Below are 25,056 nucleotides of genomic sequence, written 5' to 3' on the forward strand. Positions count from 1 at the left end.
GGTTTCTACATAACCATCTGAAAGGGGACACAAGCCCCTCAGCCATGGTCAAGGCAAGAAACACCCTCCCTCCCCACCACAGGATTCCCAGAGCCCCAACCCTTGTCGCCGGGGTTTCTGTGGGTTTCCATGAACACTTCTGGCTTTCCCACCTCCGTCCTTGGCAGCCACTCCACACTCCTGACTCATCCCTGCCCACGAGCAGTGAGGAGCTCCAACTCTTTTCCTCATGAACCGCTGCTAAGCCACATCTCTCCCACCTGATTTTAAGCTGAAGTGCCAGGATTTATATTTGTCCCAGAAGTTTCATCTGGCCTGAGGCCACCTATCATCCAGCCTACAGAGGAGGGCTTCTGGTTCCTAATCTGACATCTGAACTCTCTTCTGGCTGACAGAGAAGTCTGATCTAGAAGTCTGATCTTCCAATCTTCTGGGCAGAGCTAGGGACACCTCCACAGCAGTCAGAGAGGCCTCCAGCCAGGGTGGGGTCGTGCTCCTTCACGTGGACTCTTTTTTTTTCCCTTTTGGCTGCACCAAATGACATGGGGGATCTTAGTTCCCCAACCAGGGATAGAACCCCTGCCCCCCTGCAGTAGAAGCAGAGTCTTAACCACTGGACCACCAGAGAAGTCCTCCTTCGTGTGGACTCCTGATGTGTTGAGGGGGCCACAAAGCCCCCAGGGCAGTGGAAGTCTTGTGATCGAGTACAGACACATGGCACCTGAGAAAGCCTCCCCTTCCGGTGATCATTCTGGTAATGGATTTTAAAGTTGGCGTGGAATGTTACAGCTCAGAAGTTCCCACACATAGAGAACCATCAGGATCATATGGGGGGACTTAAAGAAACAAATTCCCAGCTCCAGTGTTTCTCAACCCGTCAGTTCAGGGTGGAGCCCGAGAATTTGTGTTGTTTTTTTAAGCTCTGGGGTTATTGAATCCATACTGGCTCTTAACGATCCCCACTGCCCTTTCTGAACGCCCACAGACAATTGCTTCCAGAAGGACACGTCTTCTTGGCTCTCTTCTGCAAGGGCCTCTCTGCCCAGACTGGGCCATGGTCCTCTGACCGTGGGGTCTGGCCCAGAGCAAACACCAGTTCTTTAACTGATGGCCCAGCAAAGCTGGGGGCTGGAGGAGGGGTGAGCCTCCAGGCGTTCCCTCCCTCGGGGTGCCTCCCCTGCCCTGGCCCTCCGGTCCGTCACCCCACCGTGGCTCCTTGGTGCTGCAGAATGGAGAAGACAGGGCAGGATGGGAAGCGAATGGGGCTGCCTTCTCTGAGGCTCCACCTCACGGCTGGTATTAGGGTGAGGTGAGGGAGGCCCTGACCTCCGGTCTAACCCTTAAAATGGCACCAGCGAAAAGAACTTATTTACAAAACAGAAACAGACTTGCAGATTTTAAAAATGAATTTATGGGGACCAAAGGGGAAACATGGTGGGGAGGGGTAAATTAAGAGCTTGGGATTAATATACACACAAACTACTATATTTAAAATAGATAATCAAAAATAAATAAATAAAATAGGTAATCAACAAGGACCTACTGTATAGCACAGGGAACTCTACTCAATATTCTGTAATAACCTATATGGGAAAAGGATCTGACAGAGAATGAAAATATGTATGTATAACTGAATCACTATGCTGTATATATACCTAGAGCTGGGCTTCAAATGGTAAAGAATCTGCCTGCAATGCAGGAGACCTGGGTTCAATCCCTGGGTTGGGAAGATACCCTGGAGGAGGGAATGGCAACCCACTTCAGTATTCTTGCCTAGAGAATTCCATGGACAGAGGAGCCCAGTGGGCTACAGTCCATGGGTCGCAAAGAGTCAGACTTGACTGAGCAACTAACACACACACATACCTGAAACTAACACAACATTGTAAATCAACAAGACTCCAATAAAAATTTTTTTAAATAATAAAGTGGCATCAACAAACTCAGCCATCAAGAGAATATTTTAACGCCATATATTTTTTAAATCAAATTAATTAGTTCAATTGATGCCGAAAAGTCCATGATGAACAAAAGATCAACATTTTAAATAAAGACAGGATCAGTAATGGTGCCAAGCCACATCAGAGGCTGAGGTAAAGGGAAAAATAAGTCACAGAAACAATGCAGAGAGAGAATTCGGAGCACGTGTTACCCTGCTCCCTCCCTACCAGGCTGCAGGCGGGCTAGGTCCCTCTCCCAGCACACTGGTGCGGCCTGCCCAGCAGCCCCTGTGGCCGAGTGGCACAGTTCTTCCTCCTCTGGGGAACCTCCCTCCCTGCCAGCTCAGGCTCACGTGGACAGTTTTAGCTGCTCCCTGCTGCAGCTTCTCCTAACATCTTCTCTTCCTTCACCCTGCCCACTCCTGGCCCCTCCGTGTATACTGTTCCTACATTAAACTCTTTAAAAAACAGAAAGAAAGAAAGAAATGATGCAGGAAAAAATATTAAAATTCTAAAAATATCCTTAGAGAAGCTGTTACACCCATGACACAAGAACCATAGGGGACTATTTTTTTAAGAAAAGAATAAACAGCTCGTGGAAATGAAAAATATGATAGTAAAAAAAAACTGGTAACATTAAGAAAATAAGGTCGAGGAGACTTCCCTGATGGTCCAGTGGCTAAGACTCTGTGCTCCCAGTGCAGAGGGCAGGGGTTTGATCCCTAGTCAAGGAACTAGATCCCACATGCCACAACTAAGACTTTGCATGCTGTGATTAAAGAGCAAAGATCCCATGGGCTGCAACTAAGACCAGCAAAGCCAAATAAATAAATACTAAAAAAAAAAAAAAGGGTTGAGAAAATCTCCCAGAAAGTGGATCAACAACAACACTTACAAGCCAACTAACAGACAGACAAAAAAAATGCAAAGGGATGGACAACAGAAGAGAGAAGAAAGTTTGGGAATCAATTTAGATAGACATCTAATCAAGGGGTCTGGAAGAAAGAATTGAATATGTAGTAAGAGAGAAGATAGTCAAAGCAATAAAACAAGGTTTTCCAGAACTGATGAATATAAGTGCCTGGGTTGAAATAGCCCATCAATTGTTCAGCACAGTGAGAGAGAAAAGTCAGGACAGGCACTTTTAGAAGGCTGGGGTTAACTTAAGGTAACACCCTGAAAGCTTCCGGGAAAGCAGTTATCTACAATGAGCATAAGCACGACATCAGACACAACGGTGACATCAGAAGCCAGACGACCATGTGAGATGCCTGCAAACCCGTGAAGGAAGATTATTTTTAATCTAGAATTCTATATTCAGCCAAACCATCAATCAAGTGTGAGGATAGAATAAAGGCATTTTCAGACGTGCAAGTTCTCCAAAGAATTTCTCTTCTTCTATAACCTTTCTCAGGAAGCTAAACAAATGAGGGAGCAAAGCAGGAAAGAAAAGACACAGGATCAAGAGGATAGGGCACCCAGCGAGGAGAGAGGCGGAGTTCCAGGGTGGCTGCGGGCAGGCAGGCGAGCACCAGGCCGGGTTGGAGCAGCGTGACGACAGGAGAGAGATTCCAAACAATAAAAATAAAAATGAGACAGGTTTGACTGTGCCAAAAACTATATTTGAGGCCAGTGAATGTTTAAGAATACATAGTCATGGACTTTCCTGGTGGTCCAGTGGTTAAGACTCAGTGCTTCAAGTGCAGGGAGATGTGGATTTGATTCCTAGTCAGAGAATTAAGAACCCACATGCTGCGCAGTGAAGTCAAAAGATTTAAAAAAAAATTTAATTAAAAAAAAAAGAACATATACTGTTGGTAAATACAAAAATCTAAGCAACTAGGTGGGGGTGGGAGGCAGGAAAAGCAAAAATGATGCAAGAAAGGAAACAATGATAGTGCCCTGATTGGCTTAGCAGTGAGCAATATATACCTGATAAAGATAAAAAGCAGAGCCTATGGATTTAACAATATTGAGAGCATTAAACCACGTTTGGGGGAGTATACAGAAGGTGAATCTTCATCTACACAATGGGCAATCAACATATAATGTCCAAACAGATTTATCAAGAGGCAGCTGCATAAGCAAATTACTTAGAAACACACGGAGGTAACAGCCAGGTGAAAAGCTCAAAGTGGCATATTCTGAGCGACGGGTGGGCAGGTCCAGAGTGGAGGCGTGGGCGGCTGTGTTTTATTTTCTGACTTCAGCACTATTTGACCTTTTTGATTGCGTGCACGTCTTGGATTTAAAAAACGAGTTATCGAAACATAAAGAAATGCCCATCCTCTTGTTGCTTCTCCTTCCGTAGTTTTTCTGCCACCTGAGAATCCACCCTCTTCACTTGCAGCCGTGGCCGCCTCCGCTCGTGACCATGGGCATGTGCATACAGTCTCTCTCACACACTCACACTCATCACAGACACAGCAGCCCACGGTGACAGACACACAGGCAAATGTACATAATACACAGTAACCCTCAGACACACACGTGATGACAGATTCCCCCCAGACACAGAAGCCCCCATCAGCTCTTCTGTGGCCGCCGGGAAGCCGGCCAGCGCTGCACAGTCTTCCCTGCTTCACCAGCCCCAGGACTGCCCCAGGCAGAGGAGGTTTTCTTCAGCCACACCACTCTAATTGCCTTCTCTGCTGAGAGTGCCCTGCCCTGGGGCAGAGCAGTCACCCCATTAACCCTGTGGGGCCACGTGGTCTGTAGATGGTACAGAAATGAGGTAGGCACAGGGCCAGAGCTGGCAGTCAATGTGACTAGTAATAGCCACCTTCATTCTGCTTCTAGCGGAGGCCCTAAGACGTGGAAGAGTCCAGTGTCCTGAATCCTGTGGACATGCTGTGCATCCTTGAGCAAGTCACTGCACCTCTCTGAGTCCACAAGGAGGTAGGCAGCCTATGAAGCTCTGAGATGCTAAGATTTTCTGACCCAGGCTGGGCCAGGCTTCCATCCCCTCCCCTGGGAGCCCTCTCTCCACACTGACCTCCAGGATCGACCCCAAAGGATACGCTTGTGGGTCTGAGAAATTTGCAAGGGGCACCAGGGCCGCCCCCCCCATCCCCCCAAGGGCCACCCCCACCCACCCACCCCCGGCCACCACCACTTCCCTCCCCCTCTGTGTCCCTCCAGCACTCACCACCACCCTGGTCCCGTTATCCGGCAGCTTGTCAATGGCCAGGGTGCCCCCACCCAGGTCCTGGCTCAGCTGAGTCCTGTCCAGCTCCGACACCTGGCCAGGGCTCTCTCCGGCTCTCCGATTCCAGCCCCACGCGGTCCCCTGGGTGGCCCCTCCAGAGCCTTGGCCTGCATCCTGACCTGGGAGAAAGGGACAGAAAGCTGAGTCCTGGCAGTCAGAGTGAAGGCCGGGAGGGGGACCAGCCCGCTTATTCTGAGAAGCGCTGACCCCCCTGATATCATTGACTCTGGGGACACTGACACCAGGTCAGGAGACACCCAGCATGCACCAAGCTCACCCCACAAACTTTGCACTCAGGACACTTGAGCCCTCACTCCAGCCCTCCACTGAAAATGTGATGCTGTCCATTTTTCCAACAGGAATCAGCAGCTCACAGAGGTTAAAGAAGGTCATAGAGCAGATCAGAGACGGAGAGAAGTTTCAAACCCAGGCTGATCTGCCCCCAAAGGGTTGATTATTCTCAATCTCATTAGAATCCTCTGGGAAGCTTTAAAAATTCCTGATGTCTGGATTCTCCACCCCAGAGATTCTGATGTAGTTAGTCTATGATGTGGCCTGTGCGTGAGGACTTTTAAATGATCCCCAGGGGAGTTTCTGAGATGCCCAGGACCTGACAAGGCAGACAAGGGTGAGAACAACTGCTCTAGTACTTTCCAAACCAATTCCCTATTTCTCTGCCAGAAAAGGCACATAATCTCATCTTCCAAGGGACTCCAGGGACTAGAAGCCAGAGAGCAGAGTTATTTTAGTTCAGGGCTTCTCGTCCTTGGTACCACTGACATGTTGGACTGGATAATTCTTTGTTATGGGGGACTGTCCCATGCATTGCAGGACTGCAGGATTTTTAGCAGCATTCCTAGCCCCTACCCACTCGAAGCCAGTAGTGCCTCCTCCCAGGTTGTGACAACTGAAGATGTCTCTATAGTGGGGAGCACCGTTGAGTTTTATCACTACCTTCAAACATCTTGGGCAAGTCACTTTCCCCATGGAACAAGGAGCTTTACAAATCCATCGAGGATAACAAATGGGTTTCATCTCAAAAGCCACCTCCAGTGGATTAGTGAGAACCAGGAATGCTCTAATTGGGAAGAATTCTGAGGCTTCATTTGTTTTTAGCAGGAAAGATGGTCACGATCAATTGGCAATGTCTGCGGCGGGCACAGGATTGAAGAGTGGCTGCACCCAGGCCATCTAGCAGCCGTTCCTCGACTCAATATTCTCTCCAGTTCCCTCTTGGTCATTAAATGTATTCCAAATGACACAGAAACCATGCTTTTCCATTTCAGAAAAAGACTTATGCATGCCCACAAAGATGTGTCTTATCCTGTTTCTCCAATTGCCACACCTACTATGGACGTGTATATGTACCAGATGGGAGGAGCTGACATTCCCTGTGACCTCCACCAGTTTCAGGCCTGTGCTGTGTCAGATGCCCTGCCCCACCTGGTCCCCAGAGCTCCCGGAGGTAGTCTTCTCTCCTGCAGCACCCGCCAGTGGTCCAACTATGTGCCTACCTCCCTGGTAGACTTGGGCTCCCCCAGGACTCTGCCACCTACCGTAACTGCGTATCCTGGTGCCTAGCAAACAGTGGGTGCTCAGTCACTGCACAACTGAGGACATGATACTGGAGGTAACTTGGGAGCCAGCAAGGACAGAGGTTGAGAAAAGGCTTGGCCAGGACCAGGCCTGGGGCTAGGGCCAGGACTCTTTGCTGTGGGGCTCTGGTTTGTCATTAGACATTTTATCCAATTAAGTCATTCTTGGCTGCTGGCGCCTGCTGGATCCTTGCCGGCCCCCTCTCACTCCCCTGCCCCTAATCGCAACCAGATGCTCTGGAGAAGATAGGGAAAGGGTGGTCTCCAGACCCCTGCCCCAAGATGCCCACTGGCTGAGATGGACCTGAACCCAATACTGGGAAGGCAGCCTGCCTGTGGCTCGGACCCCAAGCCAGGGCTGTCTTGCCCCTCTCGGGTGGGGCCCACAGCTGCCTCTGGAGTCAGAACTATTTGTGCTGGGCTGCCCTGCCCAGCTCCCTGGGTCCTCCTGCAAGCAGCCCTCGGGCCTGGGCAGGAGCCAGAACAGGAAAGGAGCTTGTGCAGAATAAGCAGAGGAGCTTAGCTGGCCTGGAAAGGGATGCTAGGGATCTGCAGGCATCACAGTCCTGCATCCGAGACAGGAGGTGCCTGCATGGTGCGACCCGAGGCCTGGTGAGAGGGCCCCACCAGAAGTGCAGCCAGGGAGGGCACACTGACACCCACAGGCTGTGTGACCTCGGACCCATCAGTCCACTTCTCTAAGTAGAAGTAGAAAATGGGAATGACAATTGTGCCTATGGCACAGGCCACCATGATCATACAGTAAGAAGCAAAAATAAGATTTTATACATAGGAAGACTCAGGGCCAGGACCAGAGACCAAGTATCCAGGAAGGAGAAGGGCCAAGAGACAGAGAAGGAGGTCACCGAGGAACCTGCCCCGCCCTGACCTAACCCTGAATCTCACCCTCCCAGCCCCCGCCACAACTGTCTCCCTGACACCCTGCCCCCTCCCGGTTGACTAGGATGGGACATCATTCCCTCAGCTTGCAGAAGGAATCAGCACAGCTGGCTTTGCACGTGTGTATGTAAGGGCCTATGTGCACACACACACACGTGCCTGAAGACCTGGGTCCTCCTCCTGTGGGCTCCAACCCCTGGCTACCACTGCTCTGCCCTCTTCCCAGCAGCCATCCCCTGCCTCTGCATGTGAGGGGACCCGCCTGTGAGTGATGGCGAGAAGCTTCCAGAGCACAGCTAGTCATGCATTCATCCATTCCACCACCCATGACCCCAAGTGGCGAACAAGTCTGGTGTTCGCGCTGTGAGGGATAATAACAATAATAGCTCATTTCTAGAGAATGCTTACCCTGTACTGGCACTATTCCAAGGGTGGTAAACCCACTAACTCATTAAATCCCCACAATCGCCTCATGAGAGGGGTGCTGTTGTAGATTCATTTTACAAACTGGGAAAGCCAGGCCACGTGACCAGCCCAGGGTTTGCACTCAGGCATAGCAGGTGCAGGTTTGCTCACACCACAGTACACCAGGGGGCCGACACGCCAGGCTGTTCCCGAAGGTGCGGGACAGCCCCATGGCAGGATGCACAGGTGCCGCTGGGCCCAAACCCGGGAGGTTCCCCGGCAGACTGTACCCCGTGGAATGCCGAGGGGCAGCCCAGTAGCCATGCTCCAAACCTCTGCTGGTGCCGCTGCCCTGCTCCAGGGCAAGAAGCAATGCGCTGACTTTGGGAGGCCTGGTCCCACTATCCCAGCTCCTGAGCCAAGCCACCTTCATCCCACCCATCACCCGAGCTTGCCATTCCAGCCCCATGGCCATCACTCAGTTGTGGCTGCCACCACCTCTTTCCTGGTGATGATTTCACCCTCTACCCTTCATGCCCCTGGGCCAGTCTCCCACATGCCTGCCAGGGCATCTTGTCCAGAGGAAAAACTCCATTCCATCCTTCCCGTGCTCCCCTCTTGCCACGACCTTCGGCTGACAGCCCAGCTCTCCCACTCAGCACTTGAGCCTCTTCGTGATCAGATTCCTGCTGGCTTCTTCAGTCTCCCGTCTTCCTTTCCAGGACTCAGCCCCACTCTTTCTGGCCATGGGGCTTCACACATGCAGTTTTCTCAGCCTAGATCACTCTGCTCCATAAATAAAGGGAGCTGATGAGCTCTTGCTCATCCTTCAAGTCTCACGAGATGTCACTTCTTCCCAGCGCCTTCTCTGACATTTCTGTGCCTCACCCCAAATGCTACGTGCATGGTCCCAGCCCTGATCCTGACAAATCACTGCTACCTGTGTAACATAGGGCAGCTGCTGGTCAAGCACACACAGGTGACGGATGGAAAGAAGGAAGGAAGGCATGGTTAAATTTTCAGAGCTCCTGAGACCCACAGAGCTTAGAAGACCCTTCCCTTGGGGCACAGCCTCACCAGAAACCCTCCTTGTTATCACAGCAATAAAAACACAAGTTTGGAATCAAATAAGCTTGAGATTGAACCTTGACTGTACCTCTTACTGACTATGACGTTGGACAAATTGCACAATCTCTCTAAATTTCCTCCTCTGGAAAACAGAAATGATAAAACCTACACTTGGCAAGTCATTTTGCGAGTCTTTAACAAAATACTGTACACAAAGCATCCAGCAGGGTCCTCCTGCCTTTCCTGGGTTTCATATGAGGACCAGTTTTCCAAGGGGTCTGGGGAAGGCTCCAGACCCTGAATTGAAATCCTGCCTCTCAGTTACAAAGCCGCCAACCTCAGTCTCTTCCTTCCTGCAGGCAGGCAGAGACCCACTGAGGACCCTGATCTGGGGAGAGAGAGGGAGGCATGAGGAAGGGGCAGGGAGGGATGCCAGTGACTCAGAAGAAAAGAGGGGAAGAGAGGAGAAAAGAATTTGCCTCTCTGAGTTTCTCTCAAAGGGACAGAATGGGGTCTGTGACCCCCTCTAATTCATTCACTCACTCAATACATGTTTATTGAGCCCCGTGTGCCAGGGGGGCTTCCCAGGTGGCAAGAGTGGTAAAGAACTCACCTGCCAATGCAGGAGACATAAAAGACCCAAGTTCAATCCTTGGGTCGGGAAGATCCCCTGGAGGAGGGCATAGCAACCCACTCCAGTATTCTTGCCTGGAGAATCCCATGGACTGAGGAGCCTGGTGGGCCATGGACCGTAGGGTCACAAAGACTCTGAAGCAACTTGGCACGCACGCATATGTGCCAGGCACTGTGCTGAGTGCTGGGGCAAAAACAGCGAACAGGCAGACACAAGCCCTGTGCCCATGAAGATTCTAGTTGGGAAAGACACACACAAAATGAGCAATTCAGCCAGTAGGACAATGTGAGATGGTGAGAAGGACTGTGGAGGAAACAGAAGGATGGAAGGGTTGGGGGTTGTTTCTACTCTGGACAGGGCCCTCAGGAAGCCTCTCTCAGAGGGGGCCCTTGAGCTGACTGAGACCTGGATGAAGAGAAGCCAGTTACCTGGCGATCCCAGGGGACAGCAGCCTGAGTGATCTGGGGAGCAGACCAGGGCAGAGTGGAGCAGAATGGGGGGTGGGGAGGGGCTGTCCAATGGCCACTGGGCGGAGCTTGGATTTCAGTCTCCATTTGTTTGAAGAGCCCTGGTGCGCAAGGAGAAGGCTGGAAGCAGAGTCAAGGCTCCAAGGGGCCCTAGAGGCAATCTGGTCCAAACCTCATTTTATGGATGGAGAATCCAAGGGGCAGAAAAAGGATAAAGCTGCCAGGGCCACCCAGGGTTGGAGCTGGGCCTGACCTGATAATTCCCAGGACAGGATGCCACCTCCAGTGGCCTTTTCCTTCTCTGTCTGCTGTAGGCACTTCCAGTTTCACTCAGCCCAGACCCCAGAGTGCCCTCAGCTCCCACCATGCACCCTAGTATCTTCCTGTCTCCCCATCTGTCTATCTGCCTGTCAGCTTCTGTTGATCTCCCTCACCACCTGACTGTATCTTTGGGTCGCTCATCTTTCTCCTGCTCCTGTTTTAATGATAGATGAAGTTTCAAGGTCAGTTCATCAAGAGGGAGGGGAGAGCTCAGCTCCCCCCTGAGCCCTGGCCCCCGTCCCCCGCCCCCCGCATCCCCCCTCCCAGCCCAGCACAGAGGACTTGGATCCTTGGGGCTGGATGGCAGCACCCACCCCTCAGTCCAGCCCCCAAGTGCCCTCTCACCTGTCTCCAGGGCTCCACCACCCACCGGAGCAGCCCTCCCCCAGAGGGTCCCCCCCACATCTGTTCTCCCTAGAAGACACCCCCTGCCTCCACACAGGGCCCCGCTCAAACCCAGTCTGGTCGTTGTGAAAAAAAGCACGACTCGAGAGTCAGCAGCTGCCCCCGCTGGCTTCCTTCAGTCCCACCAATCTCGCCTGCTGCAGAGAAAGTTCATTTCTCCCGGCTGAATCTGTCAAAGTTGAGGAGACAGGGTGTCCTCTGCTGCGAGATGTGATTCGAGTCTCTGCCTGCCCCTCTGCCAGCCCTCAGCCAGGCCTGGCTCTGGCCCCCGCGTTGCCCACCCTTGTTTCCTTCCAGTGCCCTCTTCCCCACCCCTTTCCGTGGATCTCCCATCTCAGTCAGGTTCAGAGCCCTCCCTCATCAACCCAGTCATATCCAGAGTTCAGAAGTTCCCATCAGGATGGGTTTGCCAAGGACCTCAAAAATTGACCTGTCCAACCCATTCCTTTTTATATTGACTTAATTTTTTTTTTTTGCAATTACCCCATACACATCATAACAAATCTGAAAAGGTAAGAGAGTCATAAAAAAAAGAAAAAATATCTCTCATAATTCCATAATCCCACAAAGATTTTGCCCACAGCCTCACTTTATAAGGGAGGAAACAGGCCCAGAGAAGGAAAGTAACTTGCTCAAGGTCACACAGCAAGCAAGATGTTGGAACTAGAAGTGAAGTCTCTGGCCACCGTCTGTCTCTTTTTCTCTCTGAAAACTGGTGGTTTTGCACCAGCAGCCTCTTGCCACCTCAGCTTCTGCTGCCCTCTGCCCACTCTCCTTCTCAACAGGAACCCAGGCCTGTCTCAACTATATTCACGAACCATTAAAGTCAAGAATGCCGTCACTGATGCTGTGCCTGATGCCCGCAGACCCCTGAGACACAGCCGCCCAACTACAGCATCCCCCTGGACAAACTCTCCACCTGCTCCATCCCACCCTAGGGGACATCTATGCCTGTGAGGCACGGAACTCTATCTTCCCAATTCTCTCTGTCAAGAGGCTTGACTGCAATTACCCCCCTCCCCAACCCCAGAGAATGCCTGCATACATGAGGAAGAAAGAGGAGAATGCAAAATTACTTGCTGAAAAATGGTTCTCCTTTACAACAGGAGAGACTCAAGGTAGATCTCAGAAAGGACTTCCAGGTGGGAGAATGATTGCAGAGAACTGCTGTGAGGAAGGTAGGACACCCCACCCTCCTAATCTAGAGCCAGGACAGCTACAGGCCAAGGGCCACCAGGGCAGAGTTAGAGCAAGAGTGACTGGCGGACCCTAGAGGCTGGGGGTGGGGAAGCAGCAAGTTGCTTCTTTCTGGGCCCAGCACGGCTCTTCAAGTACCAAACAGAGAGGAGAGGGCGTCAGGCTCTCCACTGCCCTTGCTGGAGGAGAGATGGTGGGTCTCCTCCATCCTCCTGGCTGCTGCTACTCAGCCCCCAGACTGGGTCAGCTTGAGAGTGGGGGCAGGGGAGAGAAAAAGGAAACAAAACTGAGGCAAGAGACATCCCAGATTCCGCATCTCATCAGAATTCAGCCTCACCCAGTGTGGCCAGGGGTCCCTGTGACTCTCCCACCGTCCCGTTTGGGGCCAAAGCCCAATGCCTTATGGATTCCCTCTCTACTGGGGTCCCTCCAGTCCTTCCAGGAGGGAAGGAGAAATCGGGGCATCGGTGTCTGATCCCCCCACCCTCACTCACACACCCTGTGTGTTTAGGAAAGTAGGGGTCCCTGGTCACCTGCCACCGTCCACAGCGCTCCTGGCCTCCCGCGGACACGACCCCCGGCGCCTCTGACATCGCCAGCCTGCCGGTACCTGGTCCATGCCCACGCCAGCCCACCTGCCCCCCCGACCCCCGACCCTGACCCACCCCCACCAACTCTGGCCAGTCCTACCTGCTCCGGGCTGGGGGCTCAGAGCCCGGGCAGCCTCCCTGAGCACCAGCACGAGGAGCCAGAGCTCGGCCCGCATGGTGGAGGCCAGGACCCGCCCCCGGCCTGCAGCTGTCCCGGCCCGGCTCGGGCTGCGCGGTCCCCCGGGTTGGCCGGCGAAGGGGCGGGCGGCAGAGCGGCAGCAGAGCGCGGGGCAGGCAAGCAGTGAGAGCGGCGGAGCGCCAGCGGGCGGCGAGCAAGCCGAGCGGCCTCCCGGAGCGGGGACCGGGGAGGGGGCGGGGCGGGGGGGGCGCGGCGCCTCCGGAGCTCGCCCCGAGTCTTCCCCAGCCCTCCCAGCCCAGCCCGAGCGCTCCCCGAGAGCTCCCGCGGCCGCTTCCCAGGCGGGGGGAGGGGGGTGGCGGGAGGAGGAGGGGGACAGGGCGGGGAACCCTCGGGCTGGGAGAACCCCCGAAGAGCATCAGCTACCCCTACACCGCACCTTAGCGCCTGCCTGCCTTCCCCTCCTCCACTCCCTGGGGGAAAGCGGTGGAGAGAAGGCTCGAAGGGCCAGAGCCCAGCAAGGGACAGCGGGCGCCCCTTCCTCAGACCCTGGGTTCCTACCATCCGCCCCCCGACCCATTTCCACCAGGCTTCCCGACTTTCTGGGCTGTTCCACGGAGTTGTGTAGGGATCTGATGCCCACCCCCACCCAAGGAGTCTCCCCTTGCAGCAGAGGCCTGAATTCCACGCCTCTTATGGCTTCTCTCCACTTTATCCCACCCCGCAGACATGGGGATGGAGAGACCTGGATCATCCCTACTTTGAAATAACCTGGACTTCTTCCCACCCCCGGAAAGTAACTGAGGTCACCCTACTCTTTGGGGACCCCAGACCTCCACAGGGCCCGACCCAATCAGAGGAGAGCAAGGAAACGTCTCACCCCAACTGCCACCACCTTATAAGCAGGCTCTGGGAATAGATCACTTTTTTTTTTTTACCCTACCAGAACAGAATAAAAATACCCTCAATTTAGGAGATTTAATAGATGGCAGGGAATCAGGTCAGGACCCGGAGGTGCCTCTTCCCTCCTCGACCTACTTCGTGCGGAGGCAAGGAGATCTCGCGCTGGATGGAGGGAGAATGGGGGTGAAGGGGACGCTGGGGCCCTAAAGGCCAATCTTTCAGAATCCCAGTTCCTTCTTCCTCAGGACCCAGGGTCCCAGAACCGACCTCCTTTAGTCCTCTAATCACTTACAATGGGACACGATTAGGCCTGTCTGTAAGTTCTTCTTGTTGTCTCATTTAAATTGCGGTTTTGCCAACTCTCAGGATCAAAAAGGCTGCTGCTTCCAGCTGCGGCTTCTTGCTGCCCTCTAATGGCCACGTGACGAGCCGCAACGCGCGTGTTTTGCGGTTTTCCTCGATTTTCCAGACCAGCCTCCGCGCTGAGAGTTATCTCCGACTCCAGCCAGGCGGGTTCACATCTCCTTGCCCCTACCTTCCGAGAGGTCAAGGTGAGGACCCAGGACGGAATTTCAGCTCCGGCACTGATCTTTTTGAACAGTCCCCTGTCCGGGATGCGCCGCGCGCGGTCTGTTTTAAAAGGTCTCTTAATAAAGGACTCAGGCTGAAACAGCAACTTGGAAATAATTAGAAGCAAATGACGTGACAATTTTTTTTAAATGTAAGCTTCTAGAACTTGAGTGTACATCAGAATCACCTGGGGGGCTTATAAAACACAGATTTCTGGGAGCCACCCCCAAGTACTACAGCTCTGAGGCCGAGAATCCGTATTTCTAACGCGTTCCCAGCTGGTGGTGCTGTTCTCAGTAACATATTTTGAGAACCGCTGCTCTAAGTTTCTGTTTTGCTGTCTCGCCGTTCCTCATCTTGCCCAAAATAGAAGTGGTGAAGTAAACGTCAACACAAAATCGTGGAAGTAGAAAGTTGTAAGAAAAGAAGTGGCTGGGAGAATCCGAATTTGGTTTCTTAAAAACGTATGCAAGGGGGCACCCGGATTTGAACCGGGGACCTCTTGATCTGCAGTCAAATGCTCTACCACTGAGCTATACCCCCTCTGCTGATTACCCGCCTGCGGATGACTTCTTAGCGCTACTCCAGCGCAGGCGCTGTGCCTGCGTCCACAAACGGAAGTGGAATCCAGTATTTTCAAGAGACAGAGAGACTATAAATCTCAAGAGACTATTTATCTGAATGCAGAGTCTGTTTCCTGAAACTCTGAACTAAAGAATTCTAATGATGTAAGAAAAAGCAATTTGGGACTGCGGCAGGGGACGTCCCTCACTTCCCCTGGATTTCTCACTTCCTGGACCTTCTTTTGGGCCTGGGTCCGCGTTTCCTGCCTTGTTAGAGCGCCCCTAGCGTTTCTCTTGGCGCCCATCTCTCTCCTACACGCTCACAGACACCTCCAGTCCTTCCTGTCCCAGCCCAAGCCTGGCCCTTAGAAATTCAGTCTGTCTTCCAACAGCAGTTGAGATCCCGGGACACGTAGACCTGCGTGCGGGCGCTCACGCCTCCACCCCATCAGGAGAGTGGGCCTTTGCACAGCCCCCAAGAGGCTGAGGGCGTGGCTTGGCAAGACCTGGGTCTCCACCTTGATCGCCGGCCAAAGAGGTCTGCAATGTTGAAGGACACTTCCCCTTTATCCTGTAAGGGAACTTCAGTAGGAGCACTGCAGGACTAAGAAACAGGGGAAGGGAAAAAAAAAAAAAGACTAGGCCTTAGAGGGGGCACCCGGATTTGAACCGGGGACCTCTTGATCTGCAGTCAAATGCTCTACCACTGAGCTATACCCCCGTGGTACCAATGCTGCTTGCCACTTAGAATGAATTTCTACGGAATAAGGGAATAATTGATTTTTACCTATTGTGTTCTTTGTAGCTAACCTGATGGAAGGAACACGGCATCTAAATGGAGATGTTTAGACCTCCTGAGTTCTTCCCCCCGTCATTCTTTATGGAAACCACAGGGTTAGGAAATCCTGAGCCCGCTATATGTGTCCAGACTCTCACACCGTTGTGCACTTCCTGACTTCGGAAGAGAACAGACCCCCTGACCTCAGGACCATCCCAGGTTTTCTGGGGGTAATAGCACTGCTCCCCGTACAGGACAGGCAGCCTGGGTTTCCATCCTGTTTCCGGCTGTACTTTGATAGGACTCCTGGGCTTTTCCAACCCCTAAAGCCTCCTACTCCCCTCCTTCCCCTAGGCCCAGGCAGAGCCCAGAGCTCTGAGTGCTGGCAAACCTGGTGTTAGTCACCTGGCAGAGGGCTATAGAGCCCAGGACCGAAAAGCCAGTCCCCATAGAGACCCTTGAGGCAGCCCCTTTCCATTTCCTAGGTGGATTTCCCCTGCCAGAGAACTTTGATTGAAACTGAAAGTCAGTTTTGAGGTGCAGCCAAAGGAGCAGGCAGAAATAAAAGGTGAGCAGTTTTCAATGGCATTTATTACACCTTCATAAAATTCCTACTATGGTGTGGGGGGAAAAAATCACTACCAAAAGACAAGATAAACAAATGCTGTAGGAATTTGGGATATTGGGAGGAGTGGGATTCACACTGGGAGGACACTGGGAGTGAAGGGGTAGCTTAAAGCTCAAAAGCTGTGGTCAGACCCAGCATCTCAGAGGGAACGCGTAGGTGAGGGAGCAGTGGAACCCCCTGCAATATGAGGAACTGTCTCTGGCCGGAAGGTCCTGTCCTCCACCCTCTCCCCTCTCAGGTTTTGGCTCTGCCCTCCTTCCTCTGAGCCAGCCCCTTCACCTTTCTGGAATCTCCTTTGACGGAAGCATATGGGACAAAGATGGCTAAGGGGCCAGAAAGCTGGAGTGGGGGTTAAGGGCATGGGGTAGAGGTCTAGGAAATAAAGAACAATTCCAGGGGTCTCTTACTCTGCCCTCCATTTTTCCTACAGAGAGGTTGAGGGCTGAGGGAGAGGGCTCCACTTCCTAATCCCCCAACACATCCAGCAGCTTCCCTGGTGTCTCTAAGAAGGATGCCTGCTTCCATGGAGTGAAGGGCAGCTTTTTCTGCTGTCCTGCCTGCAGCAGCTCAGGGTGCTCTGTCTAGCTCCTCAGTGGGGGGGTTGGGTGGGCAGTGGCCATCTCACCATCCACAGATGCCCCTGGTCACTAGAGTGTCATAGAAAAATAATAAATAGTCACTTGGGTTTTCTACCCACGTAGTCCATGCAAAACCCTCCAAATTTCTGGTTGGCCTCAGGCTGGGACATCAATTGGCAGTGGCCTGAGACTGCATCCACTGCAGCCCGGCAGGCAGCCTGGAGGAGGGAAGAACAGAGCAAGGATCAGCATATCCCATGAGGCTGATGGCCTCCCCAGCCCCCAGCCCCACCCAGAGCTGACTGCTGGAACGCCCAAATTTATATCCAGTTTTGCATTCAGTTAACAAATATAAATGAACTTTGCAATGGGTATTATGCTAGGGGTTACTGGTGAAAAAATAGACATGCCCTCTAGGGCTTACAGTCTAGCAGAGGAGATAGATATTAAACAAATGATCAAACAAATAATTGTATAACTACATATTGTGATAACGTTTAGAAAGGAGATGTACAGAGACCTCTGGATGTTTGGGAGTCAGGGAGGGCTTCTTGGACAAAGAGGCCTGGAAAAAAAGAAAAAAAGAGGCCTGGAGATCCACCTTAGCAATGTCTTTGGGCAAGCCTCCAATGCCACCTTTCCACCCACTCCATCATTGGGTCAGTGCCAGGGTGGCTTCAAAGGCCTGCCAAGAGGCTCCATAAGCAAGTTCTTTCATTAGACTGTGAGCAACTCCTAGCAAGAATGGGGTCTTGGTCATGTCTGTATCACTTGACACAGTGCATGGCACATGAGGGTTACTTAGGAAATGCTGATTGACTTGAACTGAATATGGGTTGGAGACGGGGGCGGGGGGCTCCTCCTGACCCAGGAGTTAGAATGACATGGCCAGAAATACATGGTTCCTTGGGCTGGCCTGCCTAAAGTCTCCCCTTCTTCAACTGGGCATCCAAGCCCCTAACCCACTGTAACTCCACTTGAGAGGGAAGAGGACAGGGGATTCTCCAGGCCTGATTCAAGACCCTTTCTGTGTGACCATGACCTAGCTCCTTCACGTCCTCAGATGTTCAATCAGCAGCTCTCTTCTCAGCAGCCCCTCCCTGGACACATTATCTAAAATTGCAACATTCTCCCCAACATACATCCAACTTCCCTTTCCTATTGATGTTTCCCCTTCACACTTATCACTTTTTAACTTACTGTACATTTTTCTTATTTTTATTGTTCAGTTTCTCTTTCTCCCCTCCTGGAAAGTAAGCTCCGCGAGGGCAGGGATTTCTATCTGTTTTGTTCATTACTTTTTTTCAGGTGTCTAGAACAGTGCCTGGCACAAAGAACAGTTGTTTCTCTGTATCCATGGAGTTCCAGGGTTCCAGGACCCCTGCAGACATCAAAATTCTCAGACATTCAAGCCCCTTGTATAAAGTGGCATATATTTGCATATAACCTAGTCACTGATTTAAATCAGTACTTTAAATCAACTCTAGACTACTTATAATACCTAATATATTGTAAATGCTATGTAAAAAGTGGTAAATATAATACAAATGCTATGTAAATCATTGCTAGCACATGACAAATTCAATTTTCACTTTTTGGAATTTTCTGGCTTTTTTTTTTTTCTGAATATTTCCAATCTACAGTTGGTTAAATCTGAGGATGTGAAATCCATGGATATGAAGGAACAACTGTAGGTCCCCAGTGAATGTTAAATGAATGATATCATTTATTCTCTTTGGAAACACTGGGAGTAAACAGGTTTCTTTACAGATAAGGAAACTCAAGGCCAGAGTCAGAGATTTCTGCCTGGAAGGCTTGTCCCCCAGGTCTTCCCATGGTTGTCTCTTCACTCAGGTCTCAGTTCAGAAGTCACCTCCTAGTAGACATGGCCCCTTGACCACTAGAGCTCTAGCAAACCCATCCCTGTTATTCAATTTCACTTTCTTCATAGCACTTCTCAGTACCGAAAATGTTTGTGTTTGACTGGAGTGTCACCTCTCTCCCCACTAGAACAAGCCCCTGGGAGAGCAGAGACACTGTCTTGCTCACTGCTTACCCACAGCATCTTAACTGTGGGTGGGTATTCAGCTGTCTTGACCCAGATGCTAAGGGATGCTATGAGTCAGATTCTGACAGGAGAGAGACAAGAGAAGTTTCTGATGGTCAGCTGGTTGGGACAGGCCCTGAAGGTCCAGGTAGGACAGCCACTAACCCTTCCCCGGTGAGGGCACAGCAGCCCTGTATGTGCCACGGGTGGTCTTTGATGGCACTAAGGGTGAGGAACTGGGAGATCTCCACGATGGTCATGGAGTCCTTCATGTCCTGCTTATTGGCAAAGATGAGGATGGAAGCATCTCGTAGAGCCTGTGGACAGAGGAACCCAGCCCCAGTCAGCCTGTCAGGACCCAGCCTCCCTTCTCACTGCCCCATGAGCCCTCTCGAGCTCTCCTACTTTCCCAGCAAGACAGGCCCATGCCCAGGTGGGGCAAGGAAGGAGGCCCTGCCCAACAGTAACAACCACAGGAAACGACACCAACAGTTCATGGAGTGCCTCTCAACCAGCTCATAGAATCCTTACAATGATCCCAGGAGGTAGGAATTGATGACCTTTCCCACTTATATTGTACTTGGGGAAATTGAGAATTAGAGAAGTGCAGTAACTTGTGTGGGGTCCCACCGCAGTGAGTGAGAAGTGAGGTCAGGACTTGCACTTGCAACTCTGAATTCTGTGATCAGTTGTGCTGAAGGCGTTATTGCCCTTCATCTGGAATAATCTTGCCCTGCCCAAGCTGCTAGGATAGAGGTGCTCAGAGACTGGGGCATCAGTAATGATGCTCAGGAAGCTGTGTGAGTAGACTGAGGTCACACAGCTAGTAGCTAGCGCCCTGGGTCCTCCCCCAGCTGCAGGGAGCTTACCTCATGGGCCAGCATCTTGTACAGCTCCTCTCGAGTGGTCAGCAGCCGATCCCGGTCTGTGCTGTCAATCACAAGGATGATGAACTGGCCAGCAGAGGGAAGTTGTGAGTGATGACACACACATTCATTCATCCCATGAATATGTCTCTTCCCACATTACTCTGCCTTGATGTGAGCCCCACAGAAAACAAACTGTCCAGTCTCAAGACCTCACTGCCCTCGTCCCATTTGAATTCCCTTTTTATCCAGACCCAGGGTGGACAAAGCACAACTTCTGATTGTGTGCCAGAGGTTATGCCAAGTCCTAGGCATTGTGACTCCACTTGGGTCTCGTCACAACCTTGTGGAACTGGAACTGTTACTATCCCTATTTACAAACGAGGAGACTGAAGGTCAATGAGGTGATGCGGTGTATCTTGCCCTCAGCCATACAGCCTAAGGGTGGTAGTGCTGGAGCTTGAAATCAGCTCTCACTCCAGGAATGAAACCACTGGATTCTGCTGCTGCCAGAGTGAGAAAGTAAGGCCACCAGAGACAAAGAGCTTACCCCATCCGATGCATCAAACAGAAAGCTGCCAGCAAGCAGACAAAACTGCCAGAAAGTATTCAAAAATTTTAACAGACATTGTGCTGCATTAAGTATTCAACACATCTGAATTAGCTCTTGTTTAATTTTTTAATTTTCATAACAACTCATGAGATCATTTTTTTTTTTTTTATTCTTTGGTCAAGTTGCACGGCATGTGGGCTCTTAGTTCCCCAACCAGGGATTAAACCCACACCCACTGCAGTAGAAGCACAGAGTCTTAAACACTGGACCACCAGGGAAGTCCCAGAGAGGTCATTATCACAGTCTTCATCTCACAGTGGGGGAACCAAGGCTCAGAGAGGTTAAGTGACTGGCTAATATCACACAGCTCAGCTCCTCCAGCCCAGGCAGCCTCCTCACCTCAGTGTTGGAGTAATATGTGTTCCAGGTGGAGCGCAGAGCCTCCTGTCCTCCTATGTCCCACATGAGGAAGTGGGTCTTTTGCAGAACAATCTCCTCCACGTTACTACCGATGGTGGGACATGTATGGATCACCTCATTTGTCAGGCTAGGGAGGTAGGAGAGGGCACCAATCATTTAGCCCAGTTCACTGTCAGCTCTGGACCCCACCTTAAGTCAGGCTGAATCTAACTCAGAGCAACTCAGCCCAGGTTGACGGAGCCTCTGCCAGGGATGAGGGAATGCAGACAGGAGTGAGATCAAGTCCTGCTTGACTTGGACCCCAGAGAGGGGAGACTCATTAGAACAGTCTCCCCCAACTTTAATATGCAGCTGAGTCTTGTTAAACTGCAGATTCTGATCAGGAGGGTATGGACTGGGGCCCAGCGTTTTGCATATCTAACAAGTTTCCAGCTAATGTCAACGCTGCCAGTCTGTGGAGCACAGATTGAGTAGCAAGGGACTGAAAAAGGGGACAGACGTAAGTGAGGGCCTTCAGAGAGGGGCTTTGTTTAAAATGACTTAGAAAAAAACACATGTATTTATATGTAGGAAATACCTCTGGAAAACCTGGGACATAAAATGGAAAGTTAGGGGTGAGAGGGAACCTTACTATATATATACTCAAGTTGTTTGAATTTCTCTTTTCTTCTAACTTCTCTTTTCTTCAGGAACAATTATACTTTTTCAGGGAAAATTTTCCTAAGTAAATAGTCTGGAAGTTCCAAACAGGAGAGGTGCCATCCAGAGAGTGAATATCGGAAAAAGCACAAGTGCCAGGCTCTGCTAGACCAGGACCTACAGAATCCAGCCAGACCCAAAGCTGGCCCTCCCTTTTGGTCTGAAAGCGAGTGAGTGAAGTCGCTCAGTCGTGTCGGACTCTTAGTGACCCCATGGACTGCAGCCTACCAGGCTCCTCCGTCCATGGGATTTTCCAGGCAAGAATGCTGGAGTGGGTTGCCATTTCCTTCTCCAGTCTGAAAAGGGACCGAAACGGGGAGAAAAAATGAAGACACAAGGCTAGGATGCCGGAGTTAGCAGAGACCTGACGCTGGCGGGGGGGGGGGGGGGGGGGCGAAGCCAGAGATCATCGGTCAGGTTTGGACAGTTTTAAGCCCACAGCCGGCTTTGGCAGGGACCGCGCGGGTAGATGGCGGGGAGCAGTCGGGTTGCTCATACCGAGCAGGATTCTAACGTCTGGCCGAGAAGCCACTGAACTGAGGGGCCCCTGTTTCAGGAAGGTCACTCCTTCGCTCCGCCTGTCTGTTCTCCCGGCTGCAAGAAGACCCAGGAAAAGGCTCCGGTGATTGGTCCAAATGCCTGTCAGTCTCGTGGGAAGGCCCAGCCCGCTCCCCATACGAGAGTCACTTACAGCTGGTAGAGAATGGTGGTCTTCCCTGCATTGTCCAGTCCCACGATGATAACCTTGTGCTCTGGAGGCATGCGGGGAAAGGGCAGGGTCAGTGCCAAATCCGATGACCAAGGGATTGTGTGCCCCACCAGGCCTCCCAGGAAGGAGAAAAATGTTCCCAGCAGGCTGGGGTACCTCGGCCCACGGTACTACTTCTGCTCCCGCGCCCCCCGCCCCCACTAGAAACTAACAGGCCAGGTTTCTTTCCCACCGGGCCGGGACCCCTGCACCACCTCGGGACAGTGGAAATGAGAGCTGAACCCCACTTTTCCCTCTCCACATTTCCAGGAAAATGATTGTGCAAAAGGTCCGGGGAGCTCAGGGCTTCTTGCCAAGAGAAGGGGTCTGAAAAGAGAGCTGAGCGTGAAGTCACGACCGTAGGAAACCGGCGACAGCGTTTAGCCGGAGGAAGGAGGCTCGCTGGGCCCGGCGCTCAGGGATGCACCGAAGCGCGCGACCGACGAGGAGTGGGCGGGGAGGGGGCAGGGGAGACTTCGGAGCCGGCGGGGAGCCCCCACGCAGGATTCTTTGAGCCTGAGGTGCCCCATCACATCTTCTCAGACCACCCCGCAGGTTGAGGGGGAGGAGAGGAGGCGGGTAGCAGGTGGGAGCTGGGTCAGAGTGGTCTCTTGGATGACTTATGTGCCTCTTACCCCGTTCCCCGAAGATGCTCATCAGCTTGGCCATCAGTTGTCCCATGGCACGTCCGGAGCCAGACGGTGCTAGGACTCAGGGGGACTTCGGGGCCCAGGTCGAGCCCAGGTGCTTGGAGCCCCGCCCCCTGGGGAAGGCTCTCACAAGCTTTGTCTATGAAGTCTCCGAAGCCCCGCGAGTCTGTCCCCTAAGGGGCCTGGGAATCCCCTGGGACGCAGGCCCCAGGAGGGCACCATGGACCTCACAGGGACAATGAGCAACCTGTACAAAGCCCTGGAGGTGCAAGGAAAACGGGATCCAGATTTTACATCCTCCCCCTCACCCTGAGGAAACCCCTGAGTTCTCTGGGTGGACTAGTCTCCCCTGCAAATCAAGAAACCTAGCACGGGGGCCCACACTAGATGCCAGCTCTCCCTTCTCCAAGTGCCATGTCTGGGGCACTCAAAACAAGCGAAACCCTAAGCTACCCGCCTTATGTAGCTACTAGCTGTGTGAGGCAGAGAGGGCTCATGGATCCTCTCTGAGCTGGAAGAATGTTCCAGCCCTCAACAGGTCTCCAGTTGTTTCATCAGTGTGGGCCTTTAGTGCTCCTTCAAGTGAACTCCCTAGGCAGGGCTGGGTGTCCTCTCCTTCTGCAGGCTCCTTGGTGATGGACAACTCCTAGGAGTAAAGCAGTGCTGCTCCCATGATTTGCTGGCAAACCACCTGCTTGGGCATAGCTTTCTGATTCCCAAGAGTGGGCATCTGAAGATAGGGATGGAGCAAAAAGAGAGAGCCTTCAGCCGAGACCCTACAAAGGGGTCCAGGATACTGAGATCCAGCGAAGGAGAGCCTGCGCCAGGAGAGAACCAGGCTGAAGGAGACAGAGGAAGGGGGGAACTGCTTGTTGTTGTTTGTGTGTGAATTTCCTTCTTTGCATAAACTGGGGGAAACCAGAAGACAAAAGGAGATGTGACAAAAGCAAACCAACATCAGGCGGAGGGGGCAGTTAAGAGAGACCCATCACCGCACAAGGGACTCAGCGTCTTCCAGCCCACTGCCACTGCCCACCTACAGCCCATCAGTGCTCCTCTCCCCCAAGAGAACAACTCTTTAACTGGTCTCCCTGCCTCCCCTTTACCTAGAGTATCCTCCTCACAGCCCTATTAAACTTTCTCAAGCACAGCTCAGAGTTTGTTACTCCACAGCTCATAAACCTTCAATGGCTCCCTGTTGCCCAGTGGATTCAGACCCATCTCCTCACCTGACACTGAAGAATCCCCAAGAACAACATCCCACCTGCTTTTGCGGGTCATCCCCCATGCTCTGCATCCATGGTTCTTGCCCACACGTGCCCAACTATGATTTTGCCTCTGTGTTTCCTCCATCTGAGCGCCTTACACCTTCTCAGAAAGGTGAGTTCCTAAATCCCTTGAAATGCCCACTACATAAGCCACCGACTTCCCAAGCCCTGGCCTGGTTCTCCAGTCAAATGGGGCTTTCTTTCTACACTGAGATGATAACTGGCCTGTCTGCTTTCTCCAATCAACTGTGAGTCCTAGAGGGCAGGGTCATGTCTCTCTCACCTGTGTATTCCCCACAGTCCACTCCCATCAGCCCCGAGCCGGTGCACAGTGGGGATGTGTTGCTTTTGGACTGAAGGGCTATAAGCTAAATTACAGCCTGAGAAATGGTGCTTGGAGTATTAAAAAAAGGAGTATGAACGTACGTTGAAGAGGACTGAGGAAGGTTGGGTAGTTTGTGGAGAGAAGAGGGAAAAGTTCACTAAATACAGAATTTTCATCCCACCCAGAGTGTTGCCCAGAGTTAGGTGGAGGGAGAATTGACTACCAGAGCCCATCTAGGCTGATCCCATTTCAGCCCTAGTTAAAAATGAGCTGGGCTGTGCCGGGGTGGGGTAGGGTAGCGGCTCAGAAATGTGCTAGGAGAAGCAGCAATATTTAAAGCATTTTTACCATCTGTTTCCTGGGGGGGGTTGGAGGGTGGGAAGAGGGAAGGAACCTCTTAGTGCACCCTGCCCCCACCATCAATTGCAGAATTGAAAGTGACTTGTTTCTGCTCACTGGAGCACATTCAGTAAACAGACAAGAGCTGCCTCTGCTGTGAGGCCCAGAGGTAGGCTCTCCAGGGGGCACTCATTCATTTATTCATTCATTTGACGAATGTGAGTCAGGAATTAGAAACATGCCAAGCAGACAAAA

The 25,056-nt window shown here is 52.1% G+C and overlaps 2 protein-coding genes and 2 non-coding genes across 7 annotated transcripts in view; all 4 read right to left on the bottom strand.

Annotated features, from left to right (window-relative positions):
- PLXDC1 (plexin domain containing 1) overlaps window positions 1-13,461 on the bottom strand; it is a 65,778-nt gene extending 52,317 nt beyond the window's left edge. For 2 of the 4 annotated variants that reach the window (XM_043904382.1, XM_043904380.1), the window contains exons 1-2: window positions 13,428-13,461; window positions 5,089-5,267 (exon numbers count right to left, since the gene is read on the bottom strand). In XM_043904382.1, coding sequence (XP_043760317.1) covers window positions 5,089-5,267; window positions 13,428-13,446 — 198 coding nt within the window. In that variant the 5' untranslated portion in view covers window positions 13,447-13,461. Of the gene's footprint in view, window positions 1-5,088; window positions 5,268-8,608; window positions 8,664-12,830; window positions 13,135-13,427 lie in introns of those variants that run through there. The other 2 variants (XM_043904381.1, XM_043904383.1) reach the window with 2 other exon arrangements.
- Window positions 13,462-14,810: 1,349 nt separating this feature from the next.
- TRNAC-GCA lies at window positions 14,811-14,882 on the bottom strand. The gene has a single exon. It is a non-coding gene; the product is annotated as a tRNA-Cys (tRNA).
- A 669-nt stretch (window positions 14,883-15,551) lies between these two features.
- TRNAC-GCA lies at window positions 15,552-15,623 on the bottom strand. Its single transcript has one exon. It is a non-coding gene; the product is annotated as a tRNA-Cys (tRNA).
- Window positions 15,624-16,253: 630 nt separating this feature from the next.
- On the bottom strand, window positions 16,254-23,211 carry ARL5C (ADP ribosylation factor like GTPase 5C). The gene is made up of 6 exons (XM_043904392.1): window positions 22,855-23,211; window positions 22,163-22,223; window positions 20,752-20,899; window positions 19,803-19,886; window positions 19,099-19,250; window positions 16,254-17,104 (listed from the first exon to the last, which is right to left on the bottom strand). The coding sequence occupies exons 1-6, from the start codon at window positions 22,898-22,900 to the stop codon at window positions 17,056-17,058; spliced, it is 540 nt and encodes a 179-aa protein (XP_043760327.1). The 5' UTR covers window positions 22,901-23,211; the 3' UTR covers window positions 16,254-17,055.
- Between the last annotated feature and the right edge of the window lie 1,845 nt (window positions 23,212-25,056).

The sequence above is a fragment of the Cervus elaphus genome, chromosome 5 (genome assembly GCF_910594005.1).
Source record: "Cervus elaphus chromosome 5, mCerEla1.1, whole genome shotgun sequence".
In the NCBI taxonomy this organism is placed as follows: domain Eukaryota; kingdom Metazoa; phylum Chordata; class Mammalia; order Artiodactyla; family Cervidae; genus Cervus; species Cervus elaphus.

Coding starts and splice junctions, on each gene's coding strand:
- ARL5C (XM_043904392.1), bottom strand. CDS start 22,900: ATGGGACAACTGATGGCCAAGCTGATGAGCATCTTCGGGGAACGGG. Junction 19,251..19,802: donor ACAAGATGCTGGCCCATGAG/GTAAGCTCCCTG, acceptor CTCTGTCCACAG/GCTCTACGAGATGCTTCCAT. Junction 17,105..19,098: donor TGTGCCCTCACCGGGGAAGG/GTTAGTGGCTGT, acceptor TCCCTCCTCCAG/GCTGCCTGCCGGGCTGCAGT.